Raw genomic sequence first — 21,047 nt, 5'->3', positions numbered from 1 at the left:
GAACAAAACTCAGAGCAAAATGAATAGTACAGCAACACAATGTCATATGGTATATCAATGTGTATTTACAACCCTTTAATCTAGAACATAATTGTCCTTTACAGCTCTCCGTTATCATATCAACCTCAGTGCAACATCATGAATTTATTGATAAACAGATAAACCTAATCAACCTACAGATAACACGCACTCACGCATAGGCCAACAAACATATCCACCAAACTAACTGACATGACCCACACAGCTACACACAGAAGTGCTAATATTTATTCTAACATCTTAATCCTCTGTGCACCCCTAGACTAGCAACATTTCCCTGCATGAATTAGGGAGCTAGCTTACGACTTATTATTAAAACAAAAGTTTCAATATAGTTGTACCCACACACTACCACTGCACAGGCAGTATACAGCTAATAAGAACAATATCTCTACCTGGTATAGGATTGCCATGGTAACCTAAATAGTTCCACCAATCCTGTGCACCCAGACCTCTGTAGGGGGTCTACCCTATGCAGCTTGCTGTGTAGCTACTTTAATCAACCCCTCTTCCAATAGAACAATCCATCTAATGCAGCACAGGTTATACCTGCTAAGTAATTTGACACCATGGAACCACCTCGTTCCTGGGCGTAGCTGCAGTGGCTTCACCATATCAAATAACAATGTACCATACAGGTAACATACAGCTTAAGGCTATACTAAGAACATATGAAACTACTAGCATTGATAAAAAGGTGCACTTCAATATCTTGACATTTCTATTGAATGTTACCATGAATACTAATAAGAATACATCAGTTAGATCCTTTAACTATTAAAGATAAGAGTAATAAGTACAATAAAGTAAAAAAAGACATTCCTGAGGGGTAGAAAGGAACAAAACTCAGAGCAAAATGAATAGTACAGCAACACAATGTCATATGGTATATCAATCAGCGTTACCAGCGACAGTTGACGAAAAAACGCTAGATTTGCGAAAATAAAACCCTAGAAAACGCTAAATGGTAGTTTCCCTAACATTCGTGTTGTTTGGAGTCAATTTAGCACAGATTCGTAGGATGAATGGTCACCGATCACAAAACAGATTTTGAATAGTTGATCTGAGTGATAGTCTGACTCAGAAAATTTGAAAAAAATATGGAAATTTTGCCTAGGAAATTCCGAAGATTGGGCAAAAATACTCAAAATAAATTTGGATGGGTCTCCAAGTAAGAATTTTGTCTAAAAAATCTGAAAAGTGGTCAATTTTTGGTAAATTTAACTAGTTTTAAGCAAAAAACGGTAGAATTACCAAAATTAGAAAAAACGTGCGCTAGAACCCCACAAATGACTAAAAACGCTAGATCTAGTGCAAAAACGCTAACTCTGGTAACACTGATATCAATGTGCCACTGACAGGTCATTTTCCCCTAACCTCTGAATGGCTGTACCACTATCTGTGAAGGTAACTTAATAAAAATTTATAGGGGCCTCTGTTTTGTTCAAATCATGTTCCTAACAATATATCGACATACTTCGCATTGATAGCGTGTAATCGTGGTACTAGGAATGACTTTATTTTGCCGGCAATGATATTTAGAATTTACTAGTTTCTCTAGTTTCTCTTGTCTGTGACTAACTGTACTGCAGCATTTTGATGTCGGGAAACAACACGAGAACTTTGAGCAGCCTATAGTACGTAACAAGGTACATTATGAAGGTAAGTCGCGATAATAGTAAACCTAAATGACGGAGAGGGTCCATTGTATACCATTTGATCTCAGTAATATCATGTTGAACTACATACGTAGAGTTTAAATCCAGGACTTGGTGATTCCGATACGGGTAACATCGTTCATGAACAGGTCCCGATGGCTGCGATAAGTTCGTCACTGGTAATATAGATGGTTCGTATACACTCATATCTTGCATTTTTCATCAGTTCACCTAGCCTAACATTGCCATACTCGACCACGGATAACTTCGTGGAAATATATAATGTATTACATAGTTGTCTACCCAAATCGTAACTGGGTCGACCAAGAAGAACTTTACATGACAAAAGCAATAACAGGGTGGGCAGAGTGAAGTTACCAAAGGAGCTGTAGAGTTCAAACGGATACTGTGGCCTTTATATTCCGATTACACACTGTTTCAGAACAAATCCCGCTCGATGTTGTCTCTGGTCAAGAGAAAGTGGGGGAGCGGGAGCGCAATAATAATTTTATATTTGATATCCAATGCATCGTGACCAATTACGTGTTTTCATTTTATCGCTGATGTTGTACTTTGTGCTGTTGATACAAGTAATCATTTCTTGCAACTATACATGTAGCCTACACTTACTAGTTAATACGATTCTTAATTACAAGACATGAAATAATACTTTGCAAATAACAGGTAGTCGGTGAACTATGGATCATAACCACGGATAGCCTACGTAGTAATGCAGCAAATATGAGAGGTTGTATTATATGTAAATTTATATATGCACATATTTCTTTAAATTCAGTCAACACATATTGGCCCGGTGAAGATAAGAAAGCCCAGAGCTTTCGGAATACCTCTTTAAACTGTAGGATTGAAATAATTCGCTTTATTCATCCCAACGAGTTTCATTCGCGTTAATCAATCAATTTGCTTGGCAGTATACAATAACGTAGTTAATAACTGAAGCAGGTAACTTTCATTCAGTCTGTAATCTATTGGACGTGTCTGTTTGTCGCCGTTGCTTGTCCTAAAACTTGACCAAACATGATAGTCGTAAATAGCTAAATCTAATGTACTAAAACTGAATTGAAGCTAGCTGTCATTGTTCGCTACACACATAACATAAAATCAGATTTCTTTAGGTGAGGTATTATGCACAATTAATTGCTCTATTGACTTCCACACTATAGATGGTCAATTACCAAGGCCGCTAGAGTATAGACTACAAAAAACTAAATATATTCTGACTAAATATATTCTAACTAAATATATTCTGCCCCCCCCCCACCCTACCCTCCCCATTTTTGGGAAGTATTCTACCGTAACAACGTATTGTTCTATAATCTTAACACTGTAGGCATATGCGTTTCTACATTAGAAATCAAAGTTCAGTGCATGATATGCATTCATGATCAACAAGGTGCTCTAGTATTTTCCCAGCATTCTCGCTACCATTAATGAGCGTATAGCGTGCATCGGTAACTAGTTGTGAATATACCGTTACGGTAGGAAATGAGACAAAACTTGTGCTAATCAATAATGATCAATTCGATCCTCCTTTAAAAAATAAGATGAACAAAAGGAATTGACAATATTTGTGAGAAAACAAGGTGGAAAAACTTTGAATATAGTTTTTCTTCAAAATTTGCAACTACAGTATTAGCTATCCCTACCTTAAAAACATTCTCAAAGTTTAGCGCTCAGTTGATGGCTGTTTCGGTATTAATTGATGCGTGTGTAGGCTCATTAATGGCTGCCTGTAGGATGCCTATAACGTTGTTAGGGCTACATTGATGATAACGTTAGTATGCTTATTGTTCCAGGAATTGGCTTAAACCTGCAACAGCCAGGTTTACTTTAAGCTCCCAATACTTATAAGATTCGGTAATGACTGACATTGTTCAAAGCTAGAAGAGAAGCAGATAATTTATTGTCATTTAATGAGATATGTTATTTATTATGTGACAATGCATACTTTGTAATTTTCAGTTTCTTATTATTTATTTATATATTTAATTTTGATTTCGTCTCATGTAGGACAAAACATTGAAAGGCATTCTTCTGGGCTCGCTGGCGTTCATTATTGTTTATTCAATGCAGTTAATGTCGCGAAGATCACCGAAGGAGAGTAGAGGCTCAAGAAACGGCTATGGAGAAAACTTTGAACTTTATAAAGAATTATCATATTATGAAGAAGATTATGGAACGTCTCCATATAGACAGCGTGACAACAGAACTGAGGTCATCAATGTTGGTGAATTCCCACCAAACATTACAACATTGCTCTCGGACAGAAATAATAATGCAGGCTCAAAGGAAATAATAGGAAACGTTAGCATGGATGTACTCGATCCACACACATATGATATTCGGAAACTCGATCCAGAGGTATATTTTATAGGAAAACCATTTCGTTATAACATAACGATTGGAATAGTAACTCATACGTCTGCGTAAAACATAAAGAGCAACAGCATATTAATTACAATTGGATCGTTTATGGCAAGGATAACCTTTCTGATTTTGATCAGGATGCGGCCTTTAGGAGGATTAACTTGGGCATATGATTAGTTGGTGGTGGTATAGAATATAACACACACTGTTGGGGGTTTCGATATCAGTCACAGCGGCTGAACAACCTACTTTAGTACATATCACATTACGCGACCTCTTCATAACCAACCGGCGGAGAGGGGAAGGGGGGGGGGGATGGGCGGCGCAAGTTGCAATTTTACCCGACTGAGTTAAGGACAAGATCCGCCATGAGACGGGCTGTAGGAGGGTCCAAAATTGTATGGAGTGCGGTGAAAGTTTAGAGATCAAATGTTGCATTTCTGAGGTCTGCTTAGAGTATTAATTAGGACTATAGTTAGGTGTAAACGCAAAGTTTTATGCTGATAAATACTTCTGAGCTATGATTAATCTCCCGACTGAATGTTTTTCCTCCGACTGTCGACGGAGCTGGGATATTAGCATTATCACTTCATCGAAGGCATCTGTCGATGTGGCGTTGAATAAAGAAAAGAAACAAAGTATTGAATAGCCGCATTGAAAGCCCAATTACTCTTGTGACTATGTAGTTTTATTTTTATCATCATTATTATGTTTTTGGTGTTCAGACAAGTGTATGAAGGACGACTTAAAGGTTTCTTCAATTCTCTCTTACTCAGAAAAAGTCAAATTAATGTTAGCTGTTTGGCTGTTATGGGGAGCGGGTGGGAGGGGGGGGGGGGAGGCAATAATGAACGGAATTTTATAGTGAATCCTAAACATTTCTTTCAAGTAGGTTAGGCGATGATAGTTGCGCTTTTCTCCCTTAAATGTTCGGATGAAGAGAATGATAGTACACTACGCGCAGAAAGGTAAATGTGTGTACTATGGTAAGCTTAGATGTACTATGGTAAGCTGATATGTACTATGGTGAGCTGATATGTACTATGATGAGCTGATATGTACTATGATGAGCTGATATGTACTATGGTAAGCTGATATGTACTATGGTGAGCTGATTTGTACTATGGTGAGCTGATATGTACTATGGTGAGCTGATATGTACTATGGTAAGCTGATATGTACTATGGTAAGCTGATATGAACTATGGTGAGCTGATATGTACTATGGTGAGCTGTTATGTGCTATATTAAGTTGATATGTACTGTGGTGAGCTGTTATGTACTATGGTGAGCTGATATGTACTATGGTAAGGTGATATGTACTATGGTGAGCTGATTTGTATTATGGTGAGCTGATATGTGATATTATGAGCTGATATGTAATAGGGTGAGCTGATATGTAATATAGAGCTGGTATGTACTATGGTAAGCTGATATGTACTATGGTGAGCTGATATGTAATATGTTGAGCTGGTATGTACTATGGTAAGCTGATATGTACTATGGTATGCTGTTATGTACTATGGTGAGCTGATATGTAATATTTTGAGCTGGTATGTACTATGGTAAGCTGATATGTACTATGGTAAGCTGATATGTATTATGCTGAGCTGATATGTAATATGGTAATCTGAACTGTAATATGGTGAGCTGATATGGACTAAGGTAAGCTGATATGTATATGGTAAGCTGATATGTTCTAAGGTAAGCTGATATGTACTATTGTGAGCTGATTTTTACTATTGTGAGCTGATATGTAACATGGTAAGCTGATATGTAATATGGTGAGCTGATATGGACTATGGTAAGCTGATTTGTACTATGGTGTGCTGATTTGTACTATTTTGAGCTGATATGTACTATGGTAAGATGATATGTACTATGGTGAGCTGATATGTACTATGGTAAACTAATATGTACTATGGTAAACTCATTTGCGCTATGATGAGCTGTAAGAGAATGATAGCACCGACCGTGGACGCCATGAATTTGTCAATCTTGATAATACCTGCAGAGTAGGAGCGATGATAGATGATGGGTGTGAAATCGCAAAATATGTTAAATGTTTGTTTTATTTCAGCTATTTCGAAAGTTTCCAAAAAGGTTTGATGAACGTTATAAGAATCCGTGTTGGTACGAAAAGTCAAGGTTACGATGTATACCTTACTTCTATCTAATTGGAATGCCAAAATGTGGTACTACAGATTTATGGTCAAAACTTGTGCAGCATCCTCAAATCCAGGGAACACCAAAGGAACCCCACTGGTGGTCTAAACGGAGATTAGGATGGACAGGCCTGCCAATACACGGCAGAGAAGGTATGTCGAAAATCGATAGCTTATTAATATTTGCTTACTCTTTTCAAACCAGAAACATGTGTCGATGTCTGAAAAGCATGAATAGGTGATAGCGTGTGAAGGTTCGGAATCGGGGACTTAAGAGGTGCTACGCTCAATGTCAGCTTGCCATTCTGCTTTTGACTGCTATCATTCTTGGAACATTTTAAGAAAATATAACAAACTTCGATAGCTTAACTTGTATAGGTTAGCATACGCTATAAAGATAAACACCACACTACATGCATGCAATGGATGTCGGCACAATACCACCCAAGAGTCGAAAGCACATCATGATTGTTTTCGAGATCCACCTTAGTAGGTTTCAGATCTACATCATTTTTCTGCAGGTCCAATGGCATTTGAAGTCAATAGAAGTATGTGTATATCAATTGTTTGGTGAAATATGAAGTTTTATTTTCAGTGGTAAAGATTCGGAAAATGACGGGTGCTGGGAATGACGCACCATTTGAATGGTACCTGAATTGGTTTAGCACGTTTGGTGTAAACAGCATACAGCAAAATAGAGACAAAGTCCTCGGTGAGTAAAACAATCACCCTATATGACATTTTATTAACTACAGTCCAGACTCGAGTTGGAGCCTTTTCATTATCATAGTGTACCAAACACTACTATGTGGGTGGTTAAGCGTGGCCTTGAGAACTTTTAAGTCCAAAGAAGTCCATATTCAATTGTATAGCTAAAGTTTCTTTCATCGACCAATCTCAATAAGAATTTAGCGAGTGAAATGGTTCAGTCGTTGTATATCTGGACAATATATAGGAGACCCCCATCCCCCTCCCCTGCCACCACCACCAAAGAAAAGAGAGATGTGTGAATATTCGTGAACTTCAGAGAGCCCGTAATTCAGTTTGAAACTTCATTCACCTTGGAAAATAAAAATGTTGCCATTTGTAACAGGTATAATGGTTAGATCTTGAGGATTTTGTGATATTAGAGGATGATTTTTCTAGTGGTTAAAATGACGCTGTTTGTATTGTCACAGGCGATGGCTCCGTTACAACTGGTTGGGACATAGGAGAGAATTGGATGACCTTATACCCGGAGGCAACTGAACCACCATTCGTAATGGCAGATCTCCTTCACGAATTTCAACCAAATGCTAAAATAGTGGTCATTTTACGAGAACCAGTCAGTAGGTAAGTGTTGTATGTTCTTCGTTCTTGTATTTGTTGTTGCGAATAAAATCAATGTATCGAGTAGTTAGTGATAAAGATGATTTCATATCAATTTATATAGTGGTCTCCGTGATCATTGCATGTTGAAATGTGATTACTAATTTTGATATTTTTTCCGTGTGCCAAGAGCTAAGATAGTGGTCATCTTGGGTGAACCCCTAATCTGCGAGGACATACGAACTGGTCCCTAATCCACCTCCGAATATGAAGCTATGCTTGACGGTTGTCTACGAGAATGAAAGAAGGTGTTCCATAGGTGTTAGGTTTCCCTTTGGTTGAGGGTGGGACCGTGAGGTGGTCTCTCTATGTCCGAGGGGTGACCATGCATACCAGATGGCAGTGTAAGTGGGAACTCAATATTTGTAGTTCGTCAACGTATAGTTGTCCGACTGTGACGGACCGCAGTGATAGCATGAGAATATCTCGACAGGGTAATACCATGGAGGTACGTCCATGCAACTAGCATGCGAGGTCCCCATTGTGCGAGGTCCCGAATGTTACTTTGAATGTTCGCCACACGGATGGCCTGTTGAAGTACGTTATGCTTCAAGTGCTACACTGTATTACATTCATGTAACAATTTTCATTCACTTCTCTGCCTACTGGTGAAATCTCATTACTTTCATAGTAGTTTGTCAAAATTTGTTATGATGGTGTTGGAGCACATGAAAATAAACATGTTATTGGCAAAATAAGAAATATTATGCCTATTATGCAAGTTCTAAAGTGGTAAATTTAATTATTTTACAGACAGTACTCAAGTTACTTATACTGCAAAGGAAAGAACGCAGACGACTTTCATCGTGTAACAATGAAACATCTGGAATGTCACGCAGACTGTGAAAGTAAACATTCCCTCCGGTATTGTGCATATGCTATAACTCAATGTGTGAGTATACACAGAAACCTTCGCGTATAGTTTAGTTACACTAGTTAGTTGACGTGATACGCCAATGTCATGCCGGTTCAAATTGTCAGCTAAACTTGGTTTATACGGTTTACTGATAAGAAATGCCAAATGCCAAGTCTATAACAACAATTCACAGCCATAGTAGCCTATATGACCAATGTATTGAGCTACTTGCTAGAAAGGGCCAAATGCCAAGTCAGTTTCGGTTTTCAAACAATGTAATATCAATGACACTAGAATAGGCCAAATGCCAAGTCAGCCTCAAGCAACGTATAGTTTACCAATGTAATATCTTCAGGGGTGGGTGTTCAGCCGTTGCTTCTTGACTCTGCCGAAGTCCGAAGCCTTGTGTAATTTTTTTCACTTAAAGCCAACGCTTACGAATCTTGGATAAAGTAAACACGAACCCATTGTAGCGTATGTATCATAAGTAAGGTCAACATGTGTTCCAAGCGTTGGAAGTAAATTTAGGGCATTTGGAAGGAAACCTCGTAACTCACAGGTCAATCAACAACTAATATTAATCTGTTCGGCTTAAGCACCGTGCATGTTTCAGTGACGTCAATAAGCTCATTCATGTTTTTACAGTTTAAGACCCGTGGACCTTATCATTCTTCTTATTAAGTGTATGTCTTCCAACTTCCAAACGATGGTCATTACTGATGCTGACGACACGAGCAATCTGATTGGCTGAAAATTCCATAATTGCAAACCTGTTTGGGGGAAAAAATCGCTGCCGGGCTATCTTTACCATATCACGGGGAATCCACATATACCAATTTAAATCGACAGATACCGATTCATATTAACATATACCGGTTTAAACTGATATATGTCGAATTAAACTGGTCACTTGCAACAGTGTTCACCTTAGTTTGATAACCTTACCGGATAATTGTGGAAATTTAATAACTGTTGGTAGTTTGTGAAAATCTGCGCTCAACAATTTCTTTCAAAAATTGGTTTTAAGTTTCTTAATGTCAAGTTATAAACACGAGGAGGGACATCACGTTGGTTTAAAAATTACTCCAGACTTTCGTGAGGTGTGAGAAAAGGTTTCCTGTTAATTACATGTAAGTTTATTATACTCTACTAATAGTTTAAATACTCTTAGCTTAAACTTGCATATGCATCTCAAAATCAAAATCATTTCTTCAAAATGTGAGATGATGCCGATGACATGGTTAATTTTAACAGTGAAACTACCAAGTTTACCCAGACAATGAAAATTAATAATGTTCGCTTCTAATATATAGATAAAGGCAAATACTCTTCAAAATATCTCCAATGCTTTGCTGGTTTTCATTTCAGTTCTAGCAATTACATAATTAAGCAAAATTCACACACCTTTTACACGGGGGGTGGGGGGGATGTGCATGAGCACAGGTCGACTTCACCTTTACTCGGAATCAATTATCTAGCATCAAAACGGTATGACACACCTCTGCGTACGATACACTCCCATCGCTACCAAGCTTTATCGCTTCAGCTTGACCGTCACACTTGGAAGGAGTTTCCGAATATTCTTTATCCTTAGTACCAACAATAGGGGCACGGTGTGTTGAACATGATTTCTTAATATCCAGGAAAGTTTATCAATTCATATCGGGGTATAATCCAACTTTCTTGCTGTAATTTCAGCGTACAATTTCATTTCCTAGCCTATTGCAAACAAAATTAATGCCTGGCAGTTATTGACAGTCATGGACAGTTATGTTAATTCAGATTCCCCGATTCGTGATGATTATTAAAAGCGGTGATTGTCACAAGAGCTAGACCAATACGATTTCGCCATGTTCCGCTTTACATGTTCTCTTGACCAATTGGTCAATCAGATTTCACAGTCAATTTCATTTTCTTAAATTGTTCACTGAACTTTGCTGATGATGGCTTTAGTCTGAGGTACTCTCAGGCTGTCCATCTGGTTTTAGATGGATTGCTTCTCGGCCTTTTTGCTAAGATCATGTGTAGTATCTGTGCCCTTTCGAGGGGAATGGTGATGCACACTCGACGATGATCACACAATCACAGTCCCGATGCAAGGGGACTGGGCTTGAGAGCGGATCAGTCGTTCGGTAGTTTGTGTAGCCGGTCAAAAACGCAGTGACGAGGCTTAAATATATTTTTAGGTTTGGGAAGATTACAAGTGACACCTCCAAATCAGGGTAGGGCCGATTTACTCTGAGATCGTGGGGACAACTTAAAAAGGCGGAATGCTCACACAAAAACAAACAAATAAAGGTAAAGTGGTGTGTTTACGATGCACATGAACGTTGTATTAATATCAATGGGGTTACGTAAGGTTATATGTGAAATTATATAAATGGGTGTAACTTACGTATCTCGGAACTCTTACTTCTCATAACGACTCCACTGAGCTTAATGGAAAAATAATACTTATCAGTCTCAACGAAAATAATAACAAAATCGCGGCGCTGGTCGACCGAATACAATTTGAGAACGAAATTGTCTCCTTGGGAAACTTCTAGGACGGTTCACTTAGTTGGGGACGTCTCTGGATTGGGTGGTTCTCTGGACAGCTCGCGATTCGGGGAAATAACCTCTTGGGGCGTCTCAGCTTGGGGCGTCTCTAGGAGAAACTGTTCATCACTCGGGTTGGATCATCGCAGGGGTTCACTTCCGGATCCAAACATTGAATTAAAATGGGAATTTATAGTTCAGTTCCATCACAACAGAAAATTATATCGTTGCCAGATATTAGTACAGGATGAAATAAAGTTCTGCCTCCATTGGTACAGCTCCGGGTGATAAACTGTTATTAAATATGAAATTTCCTTGTAAAACAGTTCCAGGTTTTTACTAAAATAGAATATCCATTTGTAGAACAAGCTCCAGGTATTCACTAAACTTCTATAAAAACTCCATGGGTAAATAGCTTCAATTAAGTGTCCATTTAACTTCTAATTAATTTAATACTGGTCCTCTACTCTATTACTGGTGAAGTCAGTCTAAGAAAATAATTATGATCTCTTGCCCAACCATTTCAAACTTAATCCTTCTCCTCTAACTAATACAAACTCAATCCTTCCCCTCTTCTCCTCTAACTACTGTAAACTTAACTCGGCATCAGTGTCTTATCTTAAAGTAGAACGATAGTGACAGAAAAAAAATCTCACATTTTCATATATAATGTAGTTTATATGTTACCAAGCAACATATTTTTTTAATTTTCCAAATAGCACACCGGAAAGTTATAAAAAAGGGAATTAAAACATCGTTTTTTCGCCTCCGTAATTTAGGAATTTGCAAACACTGCAACGACCTTGAACAGCCCTCAGGTCAGTGAATGACGTCACTGTGATGATCTTTTCTGTTGTGAACTGTTCAGTACTGAGCTGTGCGTGCATTTTGTGTCGGCATAACTGTTATTTTCCGTCGTAATGTTCAAGACATAAATAGATAATGAATATCATAGTGTTTCTTGATTTCTTCACCACGTGTTTTTTTTTTTACGAAATTTGCGGCGATTTCGCAACGATTTCCCAATATCTGAAGAGGTAACTCGCAAGCTGACCCAAAGTAACGTTAATCTCAAGATCACGTTTTTGGCGGGTTTTATACAGAGTGATGTATGAATGTGCTCACTTACCAGTCAAACTGGCACAATAACAATAGTGATGATAGTCTCAAACGTCGATTAGTATAACATCCGAAAGAAAATCCAAAGTTCTAAACAAAGTAGATTCGCTTGTATGCACTAGGCCTACTGTAAGACATAAACGTTCCTTGTTCCGTGCGTCATTAAATCCAACAGAAAGGTTTCATTGAGCTTGAAATACAACCGCATTTGAACTCAATCGAGTTGTTAGTCTAGCTCGAACAATTTTCTCACTACATGCAATGCCTATTGCGTTTATTCACATGCATGCCTCGTGGTTTGGGCTTCAGGAGGAATCGTATTCTAGCCCAACTTCACGTAGGTCCGCAAACGGTACTTTCACACTGTGCAAACATAAGTGACAGTGTGCGCTACCGTAAGTAATACTTACACGATGTTTTGTTTCGCTCGAGCATACACACATTTCCTATTCGTATTACATTTAAAGTGGTTTGGAGGGTATGAACACATCTCTGCCCCAAAAAACTCTGCCTAAGCGACGTCCATGCCCCAATTGAAATTTGCACGTGGATTCTCTCCTCACATAGTCATTAGGTTGTTCACGTCTGACATGTCTTCCAGTTCCAACACTTATACTGTTGCATTTATCGGGATATATATAAATAATGCGTCATGAGAGCATCAATCTTTCAAACTTTTATTACTTTAGTGACCTTGCCACACGCAAATTTCAATTGGGCCCGAGAATCATCTTCTGTGAAGTGGGCAGAACAAACTTTCACATTCTTGCCATGAGAAACTCCTGGTGCGATGAAGTCTTTCCTGGTTCTCCTCACAAATCGTATCCAGAGTTTCCGATATATCTCACTACTTTTTCCGCTTGGAAAATTGAAAAACTTATTGTAGAGTCCACATTCGTTCTGTTGCATCCCCCCTACAACGCAATTTCTTGGATTTTGCTAGTGGTTTACGTTGTTTGTCGAGTCCAATTTAGAGTAGGTTGCAACTAAACTTACACACTAAGTGCACACTGCTGAAGTACACTACGCCGAGCTCACGTTGTTATCATCATAATGACGTCACATGTCACTGTAGATCACGTGATCATCATATCGCTTTTCGCGAAAAGCCCAATTTTTGTTTAAAAAATCAACGAGTTTAGGAATTTTTTTTAAGCCTTTCCCAACATCGGATTGACTTGAATTTTCACATGTGTAAAATGAAAACCAACTAGAATACTCTTGAATAAAATCGTATTTTTTCGTCGATGGTGAAAAATCACTATCGTTCATCTTTAATTTCCCCCTACCATGCTACCTTATTCACTCCATCCCATAATAATAAGAATACATCCCATAATAATAAGAATTCATCCCATAATAATAAGAATACATCCCATAATAATAAGAATTCATCCCATAATAATAGTACAAGGCAACTTACACATGACCAACTTAAACCAATTAAACACAAAGCTTGGTTCATTGAATATTCATGATTTGGCCTTTGTCTCAACTTTCCCCCCTCCTACTCTAGACCAGCTTGCGCTCCACTTCCTGGTATCTGAGGTCCAGTGACCAACCAGCTGTCAATTAATACTTAATACATAATTTACCAGACACATTACTTAATTTATGGTGTCCTTTGGTACATTTAAAATAATCATCTATCACCAAAACATTCCTATCTAACCAAACAAAAGTTATAAAATTGTCTATTTAACCCACAATTCTGAAAAGGATAGACTCTTGGAGCAACTCATATATTCCTAGAAAATAGGACCACGCAAAACAATTACTTAGCTTAAGAAAAAGACAGGTCACACAGGGCCACCCTACCACTAACTGTTGCCATGTAGTAGTTAGCAATAAAAGTGAAAATTAAGGGAACTCATAAATCTACCAAGTAAAGGTTATTCATTGTCAAATGAATAAAAACAAACAAACAAAAGAAAATGATCAAATGAATAAAAACAAAGATAAGAAAATGAAAGAAAATGATTAAATGGATAGAAACAAAAGGTGGAAAATAAAAGAAACTGATAACTATGCAAAACATTAACCAGGTTATGCTCTGGTTACACTTTCCCCCTGCCTCTGGAAATGGCTCCTGACATTTCACCTTAAAACAAGTCACCACCACCTGTGACTTTTTTTCAAAACACTTAGTGGCATAAAACACTCTTTTTTTTTAGTTGGTAATAAATCAATTCATAACACTCATAGACAATCTTGAGAGCAAACTGTGCAAAATGCAATCAATATGACAAAATGTTAATAATCCTTGCACTTAATAGGACTGTATCCCACCATAACATTCACTGTTTCAACCAAGGAGAACAGGTTTCCTTCGTTAAATTTCACAGAAAAATATAAACAATTAGTTTCCTTACTTCACATCATGTACAATAGATATAAGTGGATAACTCAACCACAAATAGTTTGTCAGAAAAAAAATAGTAATTGTTACTATTGGTTTCAACACACAAAACAAAATATGACCTTGTAATCATATGAAAATAAATGTAATGAGTTGTAAGTTATTGACTCAACACGTCTTTGCAGATCTGTTTCCAGTGTAGCATACTGTAACAGACAAATACTAACAGATCATATCGTTTCATCTGCAACAATTAAACATTGGCTACCAAAGAGCAACTAGCCTTAGAAAACTCTTTTGGCAGATCCCTACATGACAATAAAAAATTAGTTTTCTCTTTCCAGGAGGGGCTAGTAACCTTACATTGGTTTGCTATGTGAGCATGTGACACACCTTTGCGTCGTGCTGCCAATCTTGCCGATCGTATAGTTGGTTGTACTGCATGCCGTACTCGTGATCCCAGCACAGGGCCTGTTGGGGTGGACTTAGTCTTAGTCTTTGGGGATCGGGGTGCCGGTATAGGCGGTGTCTCTGTCGGTGGGGTAACAGCTTCTGGCTCCACTGGGATTCTTCTCTCTTCCAAACTAACGTTGTGCTCCGCCTCTTCCAATGTAGCATGCGGAGTAGTCACTTCTTGTTCCTTTAATATTGTGGGAACCTCCTCAGGGGTTAAACAAGCTCTTGACCTTCTAGCTGGTACAGGCCTTGTTACCACTGCATACCAGGATGACTGATCATGTGTATCACTATCCTCTGTAACGTCAACTAAGGGTTTATCGTGGTAACATTGTCTTGGTCTCGGGACTGGTTTCTTTGGGGTCTCTGGGGGATCACATGTACTCATCGATTCTGGAATAGGTAGCAATAGGTTTCTCTGGAGTGTACGCCTATTTCCTCTCCCAAGCTCTTGCTCTACCACATACACAGGTATATCAGGGTTAACTCTCCTTAAAACTTTGTAAACCTCTTGACCCCAACGATCAGCTAGCTTGTGTTTACCTCTGAGGTGCACATTCCTCACTAATACTCTGTCTTCTGGTTCAAGCTCATTTCCTTTAGCCTTGGAGTCATATACGTGTTTGTTGTGTTGTGCTCTCTCTTTGGAGTGTTTTGCAGCTAGTTGGTGAGCAAATTCTAGTTTTTGGTTCCTTGCTTTAGCAAAAGGAACCTATGCAGTCAGGTTGGCGTGTGTGTATGGATGTCTGTGTGTGTGTCTGTGACACTTGCTTGGGTACGTTCTATCTCAATAAGGGAATGTTGGATTGAGGCCAAACTTGGACTATAGATCCGCCATATGGAGAAGGTGTGCCCTATTGTTTTTGGTGCCCACAAAGGTCACCAAAGGTCAGTTATGGTCCAAAAACCGAACAAATTAAAACTGCAATAACTCCCAGTGCCAATGTGCGACAAGGTTGATATTTTGGGACAAGTTGTGAACTGGTTAGGGGAATATTTTCAAACTTAACGGTCATGTGATCCGAGGTCACCAAAAGGTCAATTAATGATAAAAAACTAGTATTTTTGCGATAACTTGAGAACGAATTGTCCGTTAGGGTTGGGAGTTGCCTCAATGTAATCCTTATGTCGACCCGCATCTGGTTGACCCTTGACCTCAATTTGACCTCTGGTGACCTTTACATGTTTTTGTGGATTTTTGCAGTTTTGATGCTATTTTCAGATGTCAAAGGTACCTTCTGATCATAAATGTCATCAGGTTGACCCCGTGTGACCTTTATGTGCGAAGTTATATGGGGTCAAAGTTTTTCGGTCGGAATTAGGATGGTTGTACAGGCTTGTCGTTTTTTTTTTTGGAATCAGGAGATTAAACTACATCTGAAACCAAGGTCAAAAGGTCAAAGGTCACATAAGAAAAAATGTGCTTATTTTGGGAGGAAACGAGCAAAAAAGAAAATGTTTGGTTTTGATACTAGATTTGGATATCAAAGGTACCTTCCGATCAAAAATGTCAATTGGTTGACACCCGTGTGACCTTCGTGTGCGAAGTTATACGAGGTCAAAGTTAATTTTCAGACATTTAATGCAACAACTCCCAGTGCCAAGGTGTGACATGGTTGATATTTTTGGACAAGTTGCAAATGGTATAGGGGAATATTTTCAAACTTAACGGTCACATGATCCGAGGTCACCAAAGGTCAATTAATGATAAAAAACTAGTATTTTGGGGATAGCAAATGGGCAAAGAAAAAAATGTTTGAATTTGTATAGTTTGATGCTCTAATTTAGGTCTCATCAATCAAAAATGTCAATAAGTTGACCCAAGGTGACCTTTGTATGTTAAGTAATATGAGGTCAAAGTTAATTTTCAGACATTTAGTGTAATAACTCCCAGTACCAAGGTGTTACACAGTTGATATTTTGAGACAAGTTGCAAATGGTATAGAGGAATATTTTCAAACTTAACGGTCATGTGATCCGAGGTCACCAAAGGTCAATTAATGATAAAAAACTAGTATTTTTGCGATAACTTGAAAACAAATTGTCCGTTAGGGTTGGGAGTTGCTTCAATGTAATCCAATTGTCGACCCGCATCTGGGTGACCCTTGACCTCAATTTGACCTCTGGTGACCTTTTCGTGTTTTGTGGAATTTTACAGTTTCGATGCTATTTTCAGATGTTAAAGGTACCTTCTGATCATAAATGTCAATTGGTTGACCCCCGTGTGACCTTCGTGTGCGAAGTTATATGAGGTCAAAGTTAATTTTCAGACATTTAATGCAATAACTCCCAGTTCCAAGGTGTGACAAGCTTGATATTTTTGGAGTAGTTGCAAATGGTATAGAGGAATATTTTCCAACGTAACGGTCATGTGATAAAAGGTCACCAAAGGTCAATTAATGATAAAAAAACTAGTATTTTTGCGATAACTTGAACAAATTGTCCGTTAGGGTTGGGAGTTGCTTCAATGTAATCCATTTGTCGACCCGCATCTGGATGACCCCTGACCTCAATTTGACCTCTGGTGACCTTTTCGTGTTTTGTGGAATTTTACAGTTTCGATGCTATTTTCAGATGTCAAAGGTACCTTCTGATCATAAATGTCAATGGGTTGACCCCCGTGTGACCTTTGTGTGCGAAGTTATATGAGGTCAAAGTTAATTTTCAGACATTTAATGCAATAACTCCCAGTGCCAAGGTGTGACAAGGTTGATTTTTTTGGACAAGTTGCAAATGCAATAGGGGAATATTTTCAAACTTAATGATCATGTGATCCAACGTCACCAAAGGTCAGCTAATGTTAAAAAAGTAGTATTTTGGGGGGAAAAATAGGCAAAGAAAAAATTTTTGAATTTTTACAGTCATGCTCTATTTAGGTCTCACCGATCAAAAATGTCAATTGGTTGACCTCCGGGTGACCTTTGTGTGTGAAGTTATGTATACAAGTTCAAAGTTAATTTTCTGACATTTAATGCAATTAAATCTCAATGCCAAGGTGTGACATGGTTGATATTTTGGGACAAGTTGTGAATGGGGTGGTGGAACATTTTGAAACTAAAAGGTCATGTCATCTGAGGTCACCAATGTTATCATATCTGTTGACACGCTTGTAGGTCTCTTATATTTCTTACATTTTCGACGCCATATTTTGATCTCAAAAGTGCCTTTTGATCAAAAATCTGATCACATTTTGTGATCACAAAAGTGTTGGCTATAGTGTTGGTTACTTTATGGGAACATGTAGGACCACAATCACTTGGACTATTTGAGCCCAATCTTGCTTGATAATATTATGCGTATTGTCATATACCCCAAGCAAGGAACCACAGTGCCCTTGGGCTCTTGTTCTTAAAAAGTATCTGGTTTTAGATGCAGCCTATACATTATATAATATGTTTGTCGAATATAATATCCTCTTATACCGGTGCATGTGTGTTGTGTGCTATGTAATGCAGTATATGGTTGTATTTTGTATTGCACAGTTGTTCATCAAAATGGCCTCTATCACGTAGAAACTAAGTTTATTAATTGAAACTGGGTTTTGGTTATCTTTTTAGGGAGACATGATTAACCTTCTAATTCAATGTTGAATACATGTCGCTGGTAATGTAAAGGTGTATACAATGCGGTGACCAACAAAACATTTTCTTATTTTACAGAAGCTCTTCAGGGGCATGTATTACTATTTTCTACGTGATTGGATAGAAGCCTATGGTCGGGAAAAAATCCACGTAATGATGCTTAGCGAATGGATGAGTGACTCCGTGAACCAGTACAAAATGTTATCGGAATTTTTAAATTTAAGTAAGTAACAGTTTACACACCTTCTGACAAATTAAACGTATATGCTATAACAATAATAAATGTCATTCATTTAACACCGTAACAGATTCATAGCACTTTGTCATCGTATTCTCTATAGATACGCCATCAGATGAAATAATACAGCGGATTGTTAGCAGAGGGGTTCAAAATGCACAGACGAAAAAGAAAAAAAGAGCAGGTATAATACGACCAGATACTAAGAAAATGCTTCAAGATTTCTACCGACCATTGAACCACAAACTAGCTGAATTACTGAACGACACAAGGTTCTTGTGGGACTATTAAATTTCAACTACCAATAATGGAAGCTTCTTAGAACGAGCACAATTATTAAGGCAAAGAAGATTAATATTCTTTAGACATCTGTATCACTGAACTAAATACATGTTTTCAGTGATGACTTTATGACAGAATTCATCATCTTGATATGTCATAGTCAACAACAACAACGAATGAGTGCTTGTGCTTTGGTTATATTATGGTTGTAAGATATTAACATATGCTGAATCTCTGGAATGCTCCTTTAAGACTAAATTATTGATGACGTCAGCTCCTCAGTCTAGGACTAAATGCTGATCCCATTAAGTTTGATAAGTTTGATAATATTATAGACACTATTGTGTGTATCAAGCATTGCATCGGATATACAACGGGGTATATATCACGGGGTATATAAACGGGGTATGATAGCGGGGTATGCTCAAACTGGGAATATATATATATATATATATACACACAATGTGAATGTAATATGAATTACGACCTTCTTTACCGGTTTCGAACCTCTGGACATACAATCAACGTCCATAGCCTAGTGGTTAAGGTGTTCGCATGTTAACGGGAGGTCCGGGCTCGAATCCCAGTGGAGGCTGGAAGTTTTTGCACTGTTCTGGATTTTACAACTCACTATAATTTCAATTACATATATATATATATATATATATATATTTATATCATATATATATATATATATATATATATATCATATATATATATATATTATATATGTATACACATATATATATATATTATATATGTATACATTTTGTTACGTTGGAATGCGAGAGGTCTCGATAATTAATTTTTTAAAGATTTTAAATCAAACGTAAACTATATTGAACAATGGATTTCGAACCAACAACAACAAGTGGTAATTAAAAATATATAGAAAATTACTCACAAACTTAACAAGATAGGATACACTTTAAAACACGCTGGTCTCTTCCAACGGCGATATCCCTCAGCGGCCACGACCTTGATGACGACGATTCTCGGTCCGTTGTACCGCGAAATTCACTGGTCCTCGACGAAGTTTCTCGCGATCCCAGAAACAGCAGTCACCTTCTTTCCGGCGATGCTCCAAAACAGAAGACGGACTTCCAGCCACAATAGAGTGAAGCACAAGTCGAACTTCTCGCCGACTAAATATTACCAGAGTCAGTCCAAAATCAGCTTTATAGCCACCAACTCCTGGCGTAACGAACTTCCTCAACGGAGACAGAAATTCTTCACCTTCTCCGCAATAACGACTGAAAACTGTAGTATCACAGTAAAGTCCTCTTCAAACTTCTGAATGGAAGTGTAGAATCAATCTTGGTATCGATATCTCAATCCTTCAGAAAATACTGGTAGTTGAGCACTGACGATATATAGAAGAATGATATAATATGTGTCGTCGCTTGTATTCGTACAGAAACTGAGAAACTCTCCGATCTGGGCGGGCTTTTATACTATTCGCCATGTCAAGAATCATCTAGATCTTTCTCGATACACCTGACCCAGTTTCTCTATTCTTGGAAGTCCTTTGCATCGCTCGCAAACATTCCAGAAAATCCACGAAGATGTGTACAGCCTACACGCGATCTCCCGTAAACCGACGTCAACCCGAGACCAGCGCGTCATCATAAGGAATATACCAGAACAATCGTGTATTATAACATTGTGACACGGTAACCCGACCTAATTTCTCAAATACTGATTTATCACGTAGGCAATTTCAATTACTCTCCACATTATAACATTAGGTTTCTCACTAGCAGTGACCAGCGTTAGGCTACAATGGGCCCTCGTAACAACATAAACATATAAAAAAGAAGATAAGTCTACCATTTCCTGGCAATTTCTGCTTAAGTTTACTCCAGACAAATATACAAACTTGCAAGGAACCTGCCTGGACGCCGGGCCACGTATGTTATGATGATATTAATCTATAGGGTATTGTGTGGAGTACATATATAAGTGAATAAACAACATTATACATAACTAATCCATGTTGAA

At 38.0% G+C, this 21,047-nt stretch overlaps 1 protein-coding gene across 3 annotated transcripts; it reads left to right on the top strand.

Moving 5' to 3' along the window:
- The first annotated feature begins 1,558 nt into the window (after positions 1-1,558).
- LOC139962791 (carbohydrate sulfotransferase 15-like) lies at positions 1,559-19,713 on the top strand. 3 transcript variants are annotated; one of them, XM_071963123.1, is made up of 8 exons: positions 1,559-1,701; positions 3,729-4,079; positions 6,165-6,402; positions 6,845-6,961; positions 7,428-7,581; positions 8,371-8,509; positions 18,605-18,749; positions 18,868-19,713. In XM_071963123.1, the coding sequence occupies exons 1-8, from the start codon at positions 1,696-1,698 to the stop codon at positions 19,053-19,055; spliced, it is 1,338 nt and encodes a 445-aa protein (XP_071819224.1). In that variant the 5' UTR covers positions 1,559-1,695; the 3' UTR covers positions 19,056-19,713. The 3 variants fall into 3 exon arrangements, 2 of the variants coding, with proteins under 2 accessions (XP_071819224.1, XP_071819232.1); XM_071963131.1 differs by lacking the exon at positions 1,559-1,701 and adding an exon at positions 1,738-1,888; XR_011791362.1 differs by lacking the exon at positions 8,371-8,509 and having other exon boundaries at positions 18,868-19,004.
- The last annotated feature ends 1,334 nt before the right edge of the window (positions 19,714-21,047 follow it).

The sequence above is a fragment of the Apostichopus japonicus genome, chromosome 3 (assembly GCF_037975245.1).
Source record: "Apostichopus japonicus isolate 1M-3 chromosome 3, ASM3797524v1, whole genome shotgun sequence".
Lineage (NCBI taxonomy): Eukaryota > Metazoa > Echinodermata > Holothuroidea > Aspidochirotida > Stichopodidae > Apostichopus > Apostichopus japonicus.
This window is presented reverse-complemented; position numbering and strand designations above follow the sequence as displayed.